Source organism: Physeter macrocephalus, chromosome 17 (genome assembly GCF_002837175.3).
Source record: "Physeter macrocephalus isolate SW-GA chromosome 17, ASM283717v5, whole genome shotgun sequence".
Lineage (NCBI taxonomy): Eukaryota > Metazoa > Chordata > Mammalia > Artiodactyla > Physeteridae > Physeter > Physeter macrocephalus.
Genome location: NC_041230.1, coordinates 8,734,036 through 8,751,314, shown reverse-complemented (window position 1 = coordinate 8,751,314; position 17,279 = coordinate 8,734,036). Strand labels below are relative to the sequence as shown.

The 17,279-nt window shown below is 51.4% G+C and overlaps 1 protein-coding gene across 8 annotated transcripts in view; it reads right to left on the bottom strand.

Moving 5' to 3' along the window:
- The window catches only part of SIPA1L3 (signal induced proliferation associated 1 like 3), a 240,839-nt gene that overhangs the window by 92,583 nt on the left and 130,977 nt on the right, over positions 1-17,279 (bottom strand). For all 8 annotated transcript variants that reach the window (XM_055079281.1, XM_055079280.1, XM_024132359.3 and 5 more), the window contains 2 exons: positions 5,073-6,901; positions 1,077-1,207 (listed from right to left, as the gene is read on the bottom strand). In XM_055079281.1, coding sequence (XP_054935256.1) covers positions 1,077-1,207; positions 5,073-6,594 — 1,653 coding nt within the window. In that variant the 5' untranslated portion in view covers positions 6,595-6,901. The remainder of the gene's footprint in view (positions 1-1,076; positions 1,208-5,072; positions 6,902-17,279) is intronic.

Genomic DNA, 17,279 nt, shown 5'->3' with positions numbered 1-17,279 from the left:
GGAGAAAGTATAAAGATGGAAAAGATTTGAGCAGCCGGTCCCCATTTTCCCATGACATGGAGAGAGCTTGTTGGTAGCAGAAGAGGATGACATTCACAATGCAAAAAGCAGCAGAGCCAGCTGAGCGGGAGAGATAAGGAGGCAGAGTTCTGGTGACATCATTTGAGTGCCTGGGTCCAGCTATGCCTGAAGCCATTCCTACCCCTGGATTTGCAGTTACATGGACCAATGAATTCTATTTCTGGCTTAAACCAGAAAGAAGTAGATTTCTGCCACTTACAACTTAAGAGTCCTAATCGAGCAGGGTGCCCCCAACGGGCCTTGTTCCCTAGCCACAGCTGACACTTATTCCAAGGGAAGATCTCTGACCAAGCCAGGACAATGGGATCCTCTATTCTTTTTTTTTTTTTTTTTTTTTTTGCGGTACGCGGGCCTCTCACTGTTGTGGCCTCTACCGTTGCAGAGCACAGGCTCCGGATGCGCAGGCTCAGCGGCCGCCGCTCCGCGGCATGTGGGATCTTCCCGGACCAGGGCACGAACCCGTGTCCCCTGCATCGGCAGGCGGACTCTCAACCACTGCGCCACCAGGGAAGCCCAGATCCTCTATTCTGAATGAAAGTAGGCAGGCTGGGACTGTTTTGAGCTGATCAACATCAACAGCAGTGCCTGCTGCTGAGATTCCCCAATTCCTGCCCTGCCCAAGACTTGCTGCCTTAATTCTCCTTTCCACTCTGCAGGGCGTCTCACAATCCTGAAAGAATCCCCTATATCTCTGCCTTTATTTTTTATACTCATCACAGTTCATCTTTTGCAAATGTCAAAATCTTGGGCTCTGCAGTCAGACACACTGGATTCCAATCCTGGCCACTCAGTCACTGATTTCAGACATGTTTCTGAGTCTCAGTCTTCCCTTCTGTAAAATGGGGAGACGGACAGCATTGCTCTCCTGAGGCTGTTGGAAGGATTACGAGTTGAAACAGCGGAAGCGGTTGCCCACAGAACCTGGCACAGAGTAAGGGCTCATAGATGTGAGTGGCTGTGATTTATGTAATAATAACGATAGCAATGGGACCTACCTCGCGGGTCCGGAAGATGATCCTGTACTGGTACTGAGGCCCGTGGTCCTTGTGGTCCTCCAGCTTCTCCCGCTTGATGCTCACGGCTACTGGTCCCAGCTTCTCGTCCACGCCAAAGTAATTGGCATGCTCTGAGAGGGAAGAGCAGGCGAGCTCAGAGTCAGCTCTCTGGGAAGGAGGGGTGACGTCCCACGGCAGGCCTGCTGAGAGGACAGCCGGGGAAGGCTCTTGTGTAACCCGTACAGAGCTCTTGTGCAGGCTCTTGGGATCCTGGTCACACAAACCTCACGGCTGGTCATGACCACACTCAATGGAGAGGCCGTAAGAGGTTAAAGCCCACCTTACTATACCCCCTTGCCAGTCACAGAAATTTCCTGAGTCTCAGTGCTCTCATCTGGGAAATGGGGGGCCCTCATGCTACCCATGATTCACAGAGCCGATGTGAGAGTGAAATGAGGCTACGAACAAAAAACACTTGGCGCAGTGCGTGCCATGTTATAAACCTAGCTTCGCTGTGATTATCCCACATCTGCAAATGTTCAGCAGCTTAGCTGCCAATTAGCCTTCGTGAAGTGGTTAGATTCTAGTCTAGAGAGGCTTCTGCCCGGCTGAAATCCAGGCCCTGGACTCATTAAATGTGTGGCCCAAGTCGCTTGATGGCATTCTCATCAGTACAATAGTATCAGGAAGGATGGACCCCCCTCTCAGCTGGTTGTAAGGACTAAATAGGTTAATAAGCATGGAGCACTCAGCACAGGGCCGGGCACAGAGTAGGCACATGAGATGTGTTGGCTAGTACTACCCCCAGGGCGTGATGTTTGTCACAGAAAAAGACCATGATTCCAGTCCCCAAGCGTCACCTTTATCTAACTATATTTCTATAGAGGTAGGAAACGTAAACACTACTCTTTTTTTCCTTATGGTGACAGTCTTTAACAAGTCACGGAGGAAGTCTCCTGTTCTCTCCCCAAAATGACAGCTGTCTCCCCTTTTTAAAAAACCATGCTGCTGTGTTATAATCCTTCCAGGCAAACAGTTCTAACTGATATATAACCCAAGTATCTCCTGCTTGTGGTAGATGCCTACCAGCAGTCTGTCTTAAGTCCATGAAGTCAGCAGCTATGCACTGCCAGAAATTCTCTCCCACCCCAGTGCTCTCAATATTTAAATGTTGGTTCCTATTCTCATGAGATGCTCTTGGTGAATCAAAGGCTTATCTAAGGCTCAAATGTGTGTTAATTAATGGGCCCAATAAGAACAGCACCTGCAGTGGGGTAAACAATCTCCCCAGCTGGTCAGAGAACAGAATACATGTGCTCTACAGATATTAGTTCATTCCTGAAACAGCGGCAGGATCTGTTTTGTTTTCCGCCAATGCATACCCAGTACCTTGCGGTCTTAGCATAGAATAGGCAATCAATAAACACTGACCAATGACTAACTTATTTATGAGTTTCCAGGGCTACAAAGAAATCATTTTTTGAAAGAAAAGCTTCTTTTTAATGCTCCATGATAAGTACTCACTATCTGCCTGATGAAGAACTGTTTTGATGTACAATCTTATTTGGTTCTAACCACAGTCCTTCCGTGTAGGTATTCCTACGTGCAAGTTGAAAAGAACGTGTTCTCTGTTGGTTAGGTAGAAAATTAATATCATATAAATGCAAAACCAGGTTTCAAATGCTCTCAACCTTACTTTCTGGCTACTAGATTTGTCAATTTCAAAGAGCTACACTGTCAACTTCTCCCATGGGTTGTGGACTTGTTTGTGTCTCCCTGTCGCTGTATTAGTTTTTTATTTATATACCCCTCAAACAGGTTGCCAGGTATACAAAAGGTTCACAGCTATTACAGTTTCTTGGTAAATTTTTAAAAAGTCAATAAGAAATGGCCATTTTGGTTCTTCTAACAAATGCTTTTAGCCTTGAAATCTATTTTGTGTGATACTGATGTCACCTCACCAGTTTTCTCTTGGTTAGTGACTGTCTGAACTTCTTTTTTCATGCCTTAATTTTCAGTCTCTGTGTCATTTTGTTTCTGGGCATGTGATGCTGCTACAATCATCTCTGCTCCTCACATGAGGTCACAGAGTCCAAGGGGTAAAATGTGTCACGTAGCTAATAAGCTATGAAAAAGACATCCCAAACCCAGGGCTGTCGGACTCCAACACTGGTGGACCTCCAGAGACTGTACTCTGGACGATCTAGTTGACATTTGTTGTATTTGACTAGGATAATGCTTTAAAAAAATTTTTAAACTAGTTGCTGTGGAGTACTGGTTGCCTATCCATTACCTATTCTTCCCTTCTTTCATTTTAAGAGAAACCCTCTGTTCTTGGAGGAAGAAAAGAGAGGGGCTATGTCTACCTAAAAACTAACTTTTCCCAGCCTGCCTTGCAGACAGGTGTGGTCAATAACCAGAAGCAGTTGGCTGGGACTTCTGAGAATGTTCTTTAAAAGGGGCTGACTTGAAAAAAAAAAGGTAGGGGTGCTGACTTGACATTTCGCCCAAATCCTTTCCTCCTTTTCTTTGCCTGGAAACATGGATGTGATGGCTGGAACTCCAGCAGCCATCTTGGACCAGGAGACCACCCTGAGGGCTCGGAGGCCAGGCACTAAGGCTGGCATTCCACTGTTTCTGAGGAGTAACCATACCAGTCCTGGGCTGCACATCTCCAGACTTCTTTATGTGAAACAAATAAACTTCTATATTGTCTTAAGCCTATTACTATATCAATTCAATTCTGAATTGATATAGGAGAATCCATATTAAAAAAATCTGAATTTCAGGAGAATCTAGAAAAATTGGAAAGGCTGGCAACACTGGGCTTGTCTAAACTTCCTGATGACAACAGTGAGCTGGAGCTGAGCAGGAGCTGCCCTTTGTGCAGCCCCTGCCTGGTTTGCTTCCCTCTATTGTCTCCTGCCTGGTCCCCGAGGCTGCCTGGGTTTGTGTTCTCTGCACTATGCTCTGCTGCCTCCTAGGATTGCCTCATCAGCACCAATGAACTTAACCATGTGTGATGCCTGTGTTAACACCCTCCAAACATCAACAGCTCCGCCGTCAAAGGGAATCCAGAAACTGCCAGCTTCTTCCCCCCTCCTAGGCTCCCCTAGACCTGCCCATCATCATCTCCTGCCTGGACCATTGCAGCAGCCTCCTCCTCGGTCTCCCAGCTCCCCCTGCTCCCACAGCCTGTTCCCTAGAGGGAGGCTGAGAATACCTGAGTCAGATCAAGGCCCTCTCCTGCTCAGAACTTTCCTGCAGCCCCATCTCACTCAGGGTAAAAGTGAGTCCTCACTGTGGCTCACAAAGTCCCACATGATCTTCCCCTGTCACCTGTCTCAGCTCCTTCCACTCTCCCTCAGTCACTCTGTCCCAGAAACACTGGCCTCCGTCCTATTCCTCCAGTGTTCCAGGACTATTGTACTTGTTTCCCGTGTCAGGAACACTGTCCTCAATCTCCACAAGGCTCCCTCCCTCACCTCCTTCACCTCAGTACTCAAAGGGCACCCACCTAGAAGGCCCTCCCTGACCATTCCCTACTGAAAATGCAACTCCCAGCACTGACACTGCTTCCCTCTTCCCTGCTTTACTTTTCTCCACCGCACTTGCCACCCACCACACCTTAGATGGTCTATATATTTATCTAGTTTTATTGTTTGTCTTACCCCACTAAGACATTAGGAAGACAAGGTTTTTGTTTCAAGCTGGTCAATACTGTATCCCGCAGCTCTAGAAAGTGCCCTGGCACATAGCTGACCCAAGCACGTGTTTGCTAAGTTAATGCATATCTACTGTTTCATGTATCTCAGGGTTTTGAAGTGCCAGCCATGTGTCATGAGGCTGGACTCCCTGCATCCTCACAGCCCCTCTCTGAGGGAGCTCTTGTGTCTTTCTGCACCCTCGGTGCCCAGGGCAGGGCCTGGCAGCGAACGAATGAGCAGTGACAGTCTCAGAGACCAGGTGCTCCCCGCCTGTCCGCCCCCACCTCACCTTTGCCCACGAAGTAGTCCTGGTAGTAGCGGGCGCCCAGGTCCACGTGCTCGATGCTGTACTGCCGTGGGCGACTCTGCGTCCTCTGCTGTTCCTTGGGCACCTCCAGCACCGAGATGCTGGCGTTGGTGCGGTAGGCGCTCAGGGCGGGCTCCGGCGGGCGGCCCTCTCCGCTGCCCCCACCGCTGCCGCCCGTGGAGCCCGCGGCCGCCCGGGAGAAGCTCACGTTGCGCTCGCACTCACCGCCGATCTCGTTGCGGAAGTGCGGGCAGCTGAGCAGCAGGTCGTTGCTGTTGTCGTCGCCGAGGTCCTGCTCCAGGTTCTCCTTGCAGTTCAAGTCCTCCGTGCTGGTGAAGGCCGGGTCCAGGCCGCCGAGGCTGTGGGCCCGCGACACCGTGAGGGACGCCATGGCTGAGGCGGCCGAGGCCCCGGTGGTCGTGTTCCGCCTCTGGGCTGTGGACGCCCGGTTGGCGGCCGCCTCGTTGAGGTCGAACAGCATGCTCTGCACGTCGAAATGGGCGAAGCTCTTCTGGCAGACCCACGGCCTGCCGGCCTCCGGGGGGCTCCGGCCGTCCTCGGCCTCCCCGGGGCACCGGGCCGCTTCGCCCTCGGTTTTACTGCTCCGCAGCTTCCGGAAGATGGACGAGTCCACCGCGTCCCCGCCGCCCAGGCCCCGCGCGGGCTTCTTCCGGGCCTTCTCCTTCTCCTTCATGGGCTGCAGTGGCAGCAGGCCGTCCTTGGCAGGCTGCCCGTTGCGGGCGTCCCCCTTGGCTCCACTGCCACCCCCCGCGACGTGTGGGCCGGGATCGGCCCTCAGGAGCTCAGTGAGGCTCGGGGCACCCCGGGCCTCGGGCTGCTCGCTGCGGAACTCGTTGAGGATGTCGAAGAAGCTCTGCTCGGGCACGCCCTGCACGTCGATGGAGGACGTGCTCCCATACTCACGGAAGAGCGGCAGTGCCCCCGTGTGCCGGACGCCCCGGGGCTCCGCCGCGTCCTCCAGGTCGCACTCACTGAGGGTGATCTCGCTGCTGCTGCGGTGCCGCAGCGGGAGGAAGGCCCTGCCGGGGGACCGGGGCCACCCGTCCTGGAACTCCACATCCTTAGACCTTCTCCTGGAGAGTCGGTGCAAGGCTTTGGACCCTGAGGAAGCCGGGGTGCTGGCGGGGGGCTGTCCGTTCTGTACGCTTCTCATGGAATGGGCCACCTTTGTGGCCTTTGTGCCGTCTGTGTCCTGTGAGGGGCTGGGGTTGTTCTGTTCTCTCAGGGCCTCCCGCTTGGGCGGCCAGTCGGCCACTCTGGCCCGCACGCCCATCTTGGGCACCGCGGGGGTGGTGGGACTGGGGCGGGTGGTGGCACTGGCCGGGCTCTCACCCACAGGCTGGGGCATGCTGCCGTTCTGGACCCAGAATCCCATGGGAGCGTAGTCCCCTGTGTGCGGGCTGGGGAGGACGTCGGCTGCCCTGGTCCCACAGCTGGTGGCCAGGTCCACACCATCGTTGGGAATGGGCCGATAGGTGGCCATAGTCTACGGCACTGGAGTGCTACTGGCCCCTGAAAGCTGTAGACTAACTTTGTGGGGTCCCCTGGCCCTCAGCCATTGTTCAGGGCCACCAGTCCCAGGATGAAGGATTCTGGCCTCTGAAGCCTGTCGGGAAGGTTGTGAGCCTGTGGAGTCCAGTTGTCCACCATCGCTGTGGACAACTGAGCCAGGACAACCTCACGAGGCAGGCGCTGTCCCGGGGCCTCCAGACCGAGTGGCTCAGCGGGGCAGAGCAAGCAGCAGGTGTGCGCGAGGGCTGGCAGGCTGCAGGGGTGCCTTCCCTGCCATGCTGAAAAGGGAGAAAAGGCAAAGGTGAGATGTGATGTTACTGCTCCCAGAGAATGACCTTTGGTTTTGGACAGCTTTACTCATTTAAAAACAAACAAACAGAAACAAAAACACCATTTTATTATGGAAAATTTCAAACATACCCAAAAGCAGAGAGAAGGACATGATAAGCCACCCCACCAGCTTCAACACTATTAACTATCTGCCATTCCTGTTTCATCTGTTCCCCTACTCCTCCACTTTGTTTTTGGCACAGTATTTTAGAATAAATCCCAGACATCAGGCCATTTTACCTATAAATAATTTAGCTTGTATCTCTAGCATATAAGGCCTTCAAAAAAAAATAACCACAATACCTTTATCATACCCATCTAGATAAATAAGACTTCTTTAATGTCATGTAATACCCCAACTGCATTACATTTCCCCGCATTGTCTCAAAGATGTCTTTTGAAAGTTGACTTGTTCAAATCAGGATCCAAACAAGATCTGTACTCTGCTTTGGCATATATATTTCTTAAGTCTCCACTACTCTACAACCCCCCCTCCCCCATCTTGATGCTATTTACTTATGGAAGGCATGAGGTCACTTGTCCTGTGGAGCTTCCCACTTTCAGGATCTGGCTGACTGTTCCGTGTGGTGTCACTGAACATGTTCCTCTGCCCCCCATGAGTCCTGTCTACTGGTGGTTGTACACAGAGGCTGCACGGCTGTCCATCTGTTTTGTAGTCCACCTGACCAGCCACCCCGCCAGAAAGGAAGTGAAAAAGATGGAGGAATCACCATGAGCACTGGTGGATTTGGGGGAGGGAATGTCTCTAGAAATCTATGTGATTAATAAATATCGATACTAGGAGAGCTGGCAGATCAGCTCCTATTGCTTCTTTGCTGACATGTCCCCAGTGGCTTCTTACTGCATTAGAATAAAATCCAAATTCCTTCCGCTGGCTCATGAGCCCCACAGGACTGGCCAGTCTCCCTGTTGCCTCTCCCCAGCCCCAACTAAGGGATGTGCCTCTCCCATCACACTGGCCTTCTTTTCTGTTCTTCTGACGTATCAGGCCCCATCCAGGATATGTGGGTATCCTTCCTCGGTCCTTCACCAGGCTGGTTCCCTAACTTGATATTCATTCTTTAATGAAGCCTTCCCAAACCACTCTAGGAGCCTTTCTCTGTCACTCTGCTTTCTTCTTTTTCCTTAGAGGTTACCACTGATTGAAAATTAGTTTGCTATTTACTGATTATCTCCATCACTAAATTATCAGTTCCAGAATGGCAGGGCTATCTGTGTTGTTCACTGATGTAGCCCCAGCTCCTGGAATAGTGTCCAGGACACTCGTTCACTAGTGTATGAATGAGCGAACAGACAGCCTCTACCTGACCTGATGTGTTTAGTGCATCCTGACTTGCAGACCTCTGGGGAAGGGAGTTCATTCTTCTTCTGCCCGGCAACATAGAGTACTCTGCAGGATCACTTCCCTTTGTCTCTACCCTGAGCTTCTGGAAGATGAAACCCTCAGTGGGGAAGGAAGGGGAAAGTAGATCATGGCCTGTGGCAGAACCTGCTGCTTGTCCCAGCAGCTGTGCCCCTTTCTCCTGCCAACAGAACTGATTTTATTCAGGGCAGCAGAGTGCTGGGTCGGCCTGGGCATCTGACTCAAGGCGACTAACAATTACTTTCCCTTGGAACGTGGAACTGCACATGGCCATTGTGAGTGATGTGACTGACTCATGTGAGTCAGTGAGTGTTGGTGCTTTCTGAGTAAGTGGAAGGCCTCCTGTGTGAGCATGTGTATGAGTGTGTGTGTGTGTGTGTGTACGCGCACGTGTACGCGTGTAGGAGGCATTTCACAACTCATGCCTAGAGGTATGGAGTTAGCTGGCAGAGAGGCACCGCCGGGGAAGCATGAAGCAGATTCATGGAGCAAAAAAGAAGGGGAGCCTATAGCCTCTGAGAAAGTGAGAACCAGGTGAGGGGAGAGGTGCGTGGGGAGCAAGAGCGCACCCTCTTCCTGGTTCCCCATGAGCATTCCTGAAGATACCACAGGGAGGCACACAGGGGAGGTGGCAGAGAAGGGGCAGGAAAGTGGAGAGTCCCCAGGGTTGGGCTGGTTAAGGGAGATGGAGGCCAGGTGAAGCTGCGGTGACCTGGACAGCCGAGGCGTCCTCTAAAGAGGCCGCTGGGCCTCAGCTCCCGCAACTGAGCCTTGCAGGCGTGTGGATGCCTGATCATGGGATTTTTCAAGAGAAACCAGAAATCCAGAACTGTATGCAACATCTCCCAATCTGAAAAACAAAAACAACAGCTACGACAGCAACAAACTAACATGCAGAGATGACCTCTAAAAGGATTTTCAAGAAACTGCTCATGGTGGTTGCCCCTGGGGAGGGAAACTGGGTATCTTTCCTCTCCACTCCCAGCCCCACCCCTGCTTCATTTATTTTCTTTAGTACTTATACTCACTTATGTCTCTGATTTATTCCTGGCCTCCCTCCCCATGAGAATGTGGGCTACTGTGTATCCCCAGGATCTGTGTTTTGGAAGAAGGGGCAGAAAGGAGCCTTACTTTTTATTGCACACCACTGGCTACCATTTGCATTACTTACATGTATTCTTAGTCAACAGATGAATTACCAACACACACCACAATGAGGGCCAACAAAGTAAGTTATGTGGCCTGATGTGAGCAGGGGCTGCTGGTTTGTGACTTTCGGTGACTGGTCTTCAGCTTCGCCAGAGATGAGGGCCTGAGGGCAGCCCCAAACTCTGCTGGGCCCCGGATCCCAGGCCAGGCTGGGGTATCCCGACCAGCTGAGCGCACTGTTGGCGCCGCTTGGCAGCCCAGCTGTGCCCTTGGGTCAGCCTGGCAGAGTTCAGAGGATTAGTCCTTTGAGGTCACGTCTGGGCTGGTTGGGAAACGCAGTGGCCCCAATGCGACCCTGACTTGCTTATGCAAACACCTCTGACAGATGGGCTTTGCTGATGGCATTTTGTTTCAGCTCAGTCAGAAACCCCCAATTCGCTTTGCTCTCTTCTACGAAAACACACAGATGTTCTTGAGGCCCCGGTCTCTGCACAAATCCCTTCCCCGAGCAGGTGCAGCTGAGTCTCCTTGTGACGTTCACAGACTGAGTGTATGATACCCACAGCCTCTCTGGGATTCAGGGACTGGTGCACACTGGTCCCTTTCTAGCTGTCTCTGTCGAACTCCCTCTTCCTAAAAGCACTCTGATCTTCCTGACGGGGAACCTCTTGTTATGAGAGCCAGACTGCCTGGGTTCAGATACTAGTGTGCCATGGACTGGTTACTGAAACTGTGACTCAATTTCAGTCCGTAAAATGGGGATAATACCATCTACCTCATGGTCCCTGCTATTACTACCATTCCTTCGCATATCTCTGGCAGGAGTTCTTCCCCCTCCCCGCAATTACAGAAGCACAGCCAGGGGTGGGCACAGGACCTCAGCAGAGCATAAAAGGCTGGAGGGTGTCCTGCAGTAGCGGGGAATGTGGATCTGACTTTTCCTACAGGTCACTTGCTAGGGACCCTGGCGTTCCTTTCTTCCCGTGTTGCTTGGCTCCTGCCTGTTTTCTACAATTGCCCCTCTGGCCTCCTGTTGATTCTGTAAGCCACTGATAAATCTGCCTCTGCCCAAGACTGTCAAGCGAGGCTTTTGCTGCTGGCATCTGAGAACCTTGACTAAGACACGGTGCTGTGTGCAAAGAAGGCAGCTGCGGATGGTGGAGGAGAACAAATGGGGCCAAGGCAGTGGCACAATGAGAAGCAAGCGACAGTGGGCGAGTCAGGTGGGAGGCATTTGGCTGCAAGTAACAATACCATCCAATGGTGTCTTGGGCAATGAAGACATTTCATTATCTCATGTAACAAGGAGGCCAGATATGGCAGCTCCACGCTTGGTACAGGGAAATGACGTCAGGCGTTTTCTCTTTCTCCCCCACTGCCGTCCCGCAGTGTGCTGCTGGCTTACATCTTTGGCTTGTGGCCCCGTGGTCACAAGCTGGCAGCCACAGCCATGCCTCTCACTGAACTACTGGCGAGGGGTAAAGAAAGGGATGATGTAAGAGTGTTCTTACCGATCTGACCCTAATCAGGAAGCAGAACATTGCCAGAACATTGCCCCTGCCTCCACAGACATTCTTTTATGTCTCATTGGCCAGGATGTGGTCCCTTATGGCCACTCCAGTTGCCAGAGAAGCTGGTGAAGCCAGCCAGAGTCTATGATCATCCTGATTGCCCATGGGCCACTGAGGACTCATCCCTGGGGCTGGCCACACTGGTTCCCAGAAAACGTCAGGGTCTGTTAGAAGAGCGGGCAACTAATGGTGTATCTGTGTAAGTGCTCCCAGACTGTCATTTGTGAAGAAGCTGGGGAACTCTGAGCTGAGAGGATGCTTCCTTATCAGGCCCCCAAAGCCTGGAGGCTAGAACAGCAGATGGACAGGCCAGCACCATGGCCCCTGTGTCCTGGCTCTGAAGGGCCCTACTCTGTGGGGTCACAATATCTGCCGGAACCTCACAGAGCAGAGGAAAAGGGAAAAACACAAGCCTTCCAGTGTTAGACGTTTGTAGTTTGCTCCCCCAGCCTCCATGACTTCTTTTTCCAACAACAGCCCAGATTTCCCTTTGAGAACCTGCCCACTCTGACCTCCACCCAATGGGCTAGAGGAGGCCTTCTTCTCAAGGTCAGGAACAAATCACGCAACCCAATCAGAACCAGAGACCTAGTGATGTCTTTGCTAGAAGTGCTGCGGCTGAAGACTGTGCTTTTCCCTTTTACCCCGAGATGGAGAGGATGTGAAAGATGGAATCACTGTAGCCATCTTGTGACCATGAGGGGAGAACCATCTGTGAAAGGGGCTGAGAGTTACAGACAATCTGGGGGCTGTAGTCATCATTTGAGTCTCTACATCAAGCCTGGACCTGAAGCCGACCCGATTCCACTTCCCACCTCTGGACATTTTAGTTACATGACAAAACAACAACAAAACAACATCTGTAACAACAGCTACCACGTATGACCCTTCCATGGTCCAGGTCCTTGTCTAAGCACCTGACATTTGTTATTTCTCTTAACCCTCACAACAGCTCCATGGGGTAGATATCATCATTATCTCCAGCTTACACATGAGGAAACAGGAAGGAAGTAATGTGTCCTAGACCATACGACTATGAGGTGGCAGAACTGGGACTGACCCCAGCTGCTTCATTCCTGAGCTGAAGCACCAGCCCTCCCGGTGATCACAGGCAGACTCCTGTACCTCGTGCTTCTCATTTTCTTCATTGGTGACACACAATAAATTATCTCCAGATCCAATTGCTCTTCTGAGTTCCAAACTCAGGTACTTACCTGCTTACTTGACACCACCATGTCTGTATCTCATAGGCACTGCAAACTGAACATTCCCAACCTGACCTCTTGATCTCTCCCAACCATAAAACTTGCTCCTTTTCAGGATAGTCAGGATGGGCTGAGCTACATTACACTAACAAAGGACCCCAAGTGCTCAGAGGCTTACACAACAAGGGTTTGTTTCTTGTTCATACTGCATGTCCATCATGGATTGGCCGAGGGCCCCGCTCATGTCAGCTTTGCTCCCAGTTGAGGGAGTAGCCCTTCACCTGAGACCCTGCCAATCTCAGAGGGAAAAGACATGGTTGAACCATGCAATGGCCCTTAAAGTTGCTGCTCAGGAATGACACGTGTCACTTCTGCAAACTACATTTTATTGGCCAAATCAAGACAAGAGATGTCAACAGGGCAGTACACCAGAATATTTGTCAGAACAGGAATGCAACTGGCCATCTGCTTCCTCTGCATCTCAGCAAAAGGCACTTACTTCCACCCAAGGGCTCAAACTGGAAACGTCAGTGTCATCCTTCACACTTCCTCTCCCTCACTCCACACGTCCAATTCACCACCCCACGTCCTGCTGACTCTCCCCACAGCATATCCGAGTCCATCTTTCTCTCCCACCAGCCCTCTGGTCTGAGCTGCTGTGACTTTCACTGGTTCACTACACCACAGCCTCACTGGTGTCTCTGCTTCTGTTCCTGCTCTCCTAAGGGCCCTTTTCCACACAATAAAATTCAAAACCTTCCTCTCAGTCCTCCAGGCTCCCCTTCCTCTTCCCCTTGCTCTTGGAGCCCAGGCCACAAGGTCCCTCTGTCAGTTCCCCTCACACCCATCTTCCCTGCTGTCTCAGGACCTTTGTACATGCCATTCCTGCTCCCCTTCCTTTACCTAGGTAATTCTTTCTCAAGACTCAGGACAAATGACACTTCCTCCACCTAAGCTTCGTTTCTCACCAACCTGTTCAATCCCCAACCTGAGCTCTCTGCATTTCCCTTTGGTGGTACCTGCATCAATATATGTAAGTAGAGACCTCCCTGGTGGTCCAGGGTTAAGAATCCGCCTTCCAATGCAGGGGACATGGGTTCGATCCCTGGTTGGGGAACTAAAATCCCACATGCCATGGGGCAACTAAGCCCACACGCCGCAACTACTGAGCCCACACGCCTCAACTAAAGAGCCCGCGTCCCGCAACTAGAGAGCCCACACACTCTGGAGCCTGCCCACCACAACTAGACAGAAGCCCACGTGCAGCAATGACGAGTCCGCACGCCACAAGGAAGATCCTGCGTGCCCCAACTAAGACTCAATGCAGCCAAAAACGAATAAATAAATACATAAATATTAAAAATATATACATATATGTAAGTAATTTACCATGTAATTAATTGTTTGCCATATGTAAAGCCTGTGAAGCACTGAATGTGAGTCACTGCCTGCACCTGTGGCACAAGCCTGACACACAGTAGGCCATTAATAAATATCTGCTGAATAAATGAGTGGATGAATGACAACTTCATTCTCGACCAGGAAGCACCGTCTCAGTTGGGGTCCATGACCTGAGGGTAGGTAGGGCTTGCTTGGTGCCCAAGTGTGTCTGCCCCTGGGAAGAAGCTGAAAGTAATGTGTTGTGGGGAGAGACAGTGTCTGTGTGTGTGTGTATGTATGCTGCCCCTTCACAGGCCTTAGATGAGAGGGGCTAAGTAGGTATCCAGGGCCTCCATCCTATATAGCCTCTGTGTCCAGGGCTGCCCTATCTATTCCAGATGTTTCTCCTTTATGTAAACATGACCCAGTCATTGTGATGGGGGCTCAGTGGGACTTGTGAGCTCTGGATAGCTCAGCGTTGTGGCACCAAGTCTGAGGGCTACTCTCAGAGGCTCAGGGAGAACAATGACTCCTCCAGGGACACAGTGGCTATTCAGCAGTTTCAGGGCACATACAAGTCATTCATTTGTCCAGTAAGAACTAGTTAGTCCTTGGGCTTCCCTGGTGGTGCAGTGGTTAAGAATCTGCCTGCCAATGCAGGGGACTGGGGTTCGAGCCCTGGTCCGGGAAGATCCCACACGCCGCGGAGCAACTAAGCCAGCGCGCTACAACTAGTAAGCCTGCGCTCTAGAGCCCGCGAGCCACAACTACTGAAGCCTGCGCGCCACAACTATGGAAGCCTGCGTGCCACAACTACAGAAGCCTGCGCGCCTAGAGCCCGTGCTCTGCAACAAGAGAAGCCACTGCAGTGAGAAGCCCGCGCACTGCAACGAAGAGTAGCCCCCGGTCGCCACAACTAGAGAAAGCCTGCGAGCAGCAACAAAGACCCAACGCAGCCAAAAATAATAAATTAAAAAAAAAAACTAGTTAGTCCTTAAAACTCATTCATTCATTCACTCACTCATACAACAAACACCTACCACATTCTTTTTTTTTTTTTTTGGCCGCACTGCGGGGCTTGTGGGATCTTAGTTGCCCAACAAGGGATGGAACCTGGGCCCTTGGCAGTGAAAGCGCAGAGCCCTAACCGCTGGACCACCAGGGAATTCCCACACCTACCACGTTCTTACAAATCATTCAGTCCAAAAAATTCATTCAGTCCAAAAAAGCGCTAAAAACTTATTCACTTATTCAACATTTACTAGGCACGTATAACTCATTTATTCCACAAACACTAAGCACTTAAAATCCATTAATTTATTCAATAAATTTCTTAAAGCATCTACTATGTGCTGTTATAGGAGCTGAAGATACAGCCCTGAGCAGGACAGACCACGCTCCCCATCCCTTAAGAACTTACTTCCAGTAGAAGGAAGCCAGAGAAATAAGTAAACAAAGACAGAAAACAAGGGAACTTCAAAGGGTAGTCAGCCATATAAAGAAATAAAATGTAACGCTGTGACAGGTTGGGAGGAGGTCCCACCCTGAAGGCTCAGAGAGCAGGTGCCCTCTGACCTGGGGTCTGCATCAAGAGAGGGCGCCTGCCGTGCCCCAGGTGTGCTGATGAGCGAGGCTGACGTGCCGGGGCAGGAAAGCTGGGAGCGGCCCATATACAAGGCTCTCTGGGGTTGTCTGAGGCCGTGGTTCTCTCCCCTAGCTGTCCATTAGAGGCACCGGGGAGCTTAGTAAAAATACAGGTGTTGACACTCCACCCCCAGAGAGTCTGAATCAGCTGGTGTGGGGTGGGGCCCAGGCCTGAGTGTCTTTCAAAAGCTCTGCAGCTGATTCCAATATGCAGCCAGGGCTGAGGAGAGAGGAAGAAATGGACAGAGCAGAGAGAGGAGCGTCTGACATCAGGCCTCGAGAGGCCGCAAATGTCAGAGGGAGTGAGCACACTGGCCACGGCGGGCCCAGGCAGAGGGGCAGGAGGGCAGGTGTGCGAGAGGCCCTGGAGCAGGGGGTGTGGTCTGGGGAGGACCAGGTGGTTCACAGGCTGGATGCTGCTGAGAGGGTCACCTTTGGTGACAATTACTGGTCTGAAGGGCATTGTGACCACTGCAGGAGGTATTTCAGGGGACTGCCGCTCCAGGGAGCCTTGTCCACGCCCCTCGCCCCCGGTGCTGCTGGCCAGCACGCGGTGACTTCCTCCCTCCAGCCCCTCCACACCCCAGGCAGAATCACCTTTGTCCTCCCCTCCCTGAGCTCCCAGGGCTCTGCGCTGCACACACTCTCGACTACAAGAGTTAGCCCACAGGATTTTAAGCCTCTGAGTATCTTTTGTTCTCCTTAGACCTTGAACAGCTCCAAGTTTGTGGTGGACTGGGGTCTAACGTTTGTGTTCTTGCCACATGGGTCAGGTAGAGGGGAGGAATGATATGGTGGTGATGCTTATAACAGTAAGGCTAATACTTATGAGTTCTCCTGATGGGCCAGGTGTGGGGCTACCCTCGTGGGGTGTATTAACTTGTGTGTTATAATAACCCTATTAGGTAGGGACCCTAGCATGCCCGTGTTACAGATGAGGCAAGGGTAACATGGCCAAGTCACACAGCTGGGATTCAAACCTCGACAGTCTGGCTCCCACACCTATGCTCTAAATAAAAGATACAGCAGGTCCAAGGGGTGTGTTGTGTGAATACATGAATGACGCAAGTATCTTTGAAATCAATTCATAAGGACAAAGCTCTGGAATGTCAGCAACACCTCAGCAGATTTCAGACTAAGAATCTGTTTTCTCCCCGCTATATCCTTCCCCACCTTACTGGAAATCTGAGCATACACAGGACCACTTTAGAGCTCCCCCAGGAAACAAGGTGGATGGAAATCTCAGAAATCTCATTAGAAAGTATCATGGCAGAGATTCTGCTCCATCAGCCCAAAGATCAATGAGCAGGGCCTTGACCACGGCCATATACTACTGTGATCTGTTTTGTATGCTCAACAATTCTGACACCAAATGTGTGGGTTTTCCATACCAAGCAATTCTCGTAGGGCTGGGTGTCCCACAATTTAACTCAACCCTGACACGAACTACCCAGAGTGAGCACAAACCTCACAGGTAAAGGGCTCAGTCCCATTAAGACTGTCCCCACTTCAGACCCCAACTGCAAGCAGTGCGTCCCTAGGTGACCCACACTTCTGTCCGACTTGGCTACAAATCAGAGGTTCCCACGACCCCCTCCTCAAGTTCAATAATTAGCTATAACAGCTCACATAACTCAGAAAACACTACTTACTACTACTGGTTTATTAAAAAGGATACAGATGAACAGTCCGATGAAGAGATACGCAGGATGAGGTCTAGAAGGGTCCTGAGTGCGGAAGCTTCTGTGCCTGCGGAGTTTGGGGTGTGCCGCCCTCCCAGCATGTGCACGCGTTCACCAACCTAGAAGCTCTCTGAACCCTGTTGTTTAGGGCTTCACGGAGGTTCTGTTATGAAGGCCTGATGGAGTAAATCACTGGCTATTGGTGATTTAATCTGCAGCCCCTCTCCCTTCCCAGAGGTCGGGAGGGTGGGGCTGAAAGTCCCAAGCCTCTAATCACTTGGTTGGTTCCTCTGGCAACCGGCCCCATCCTG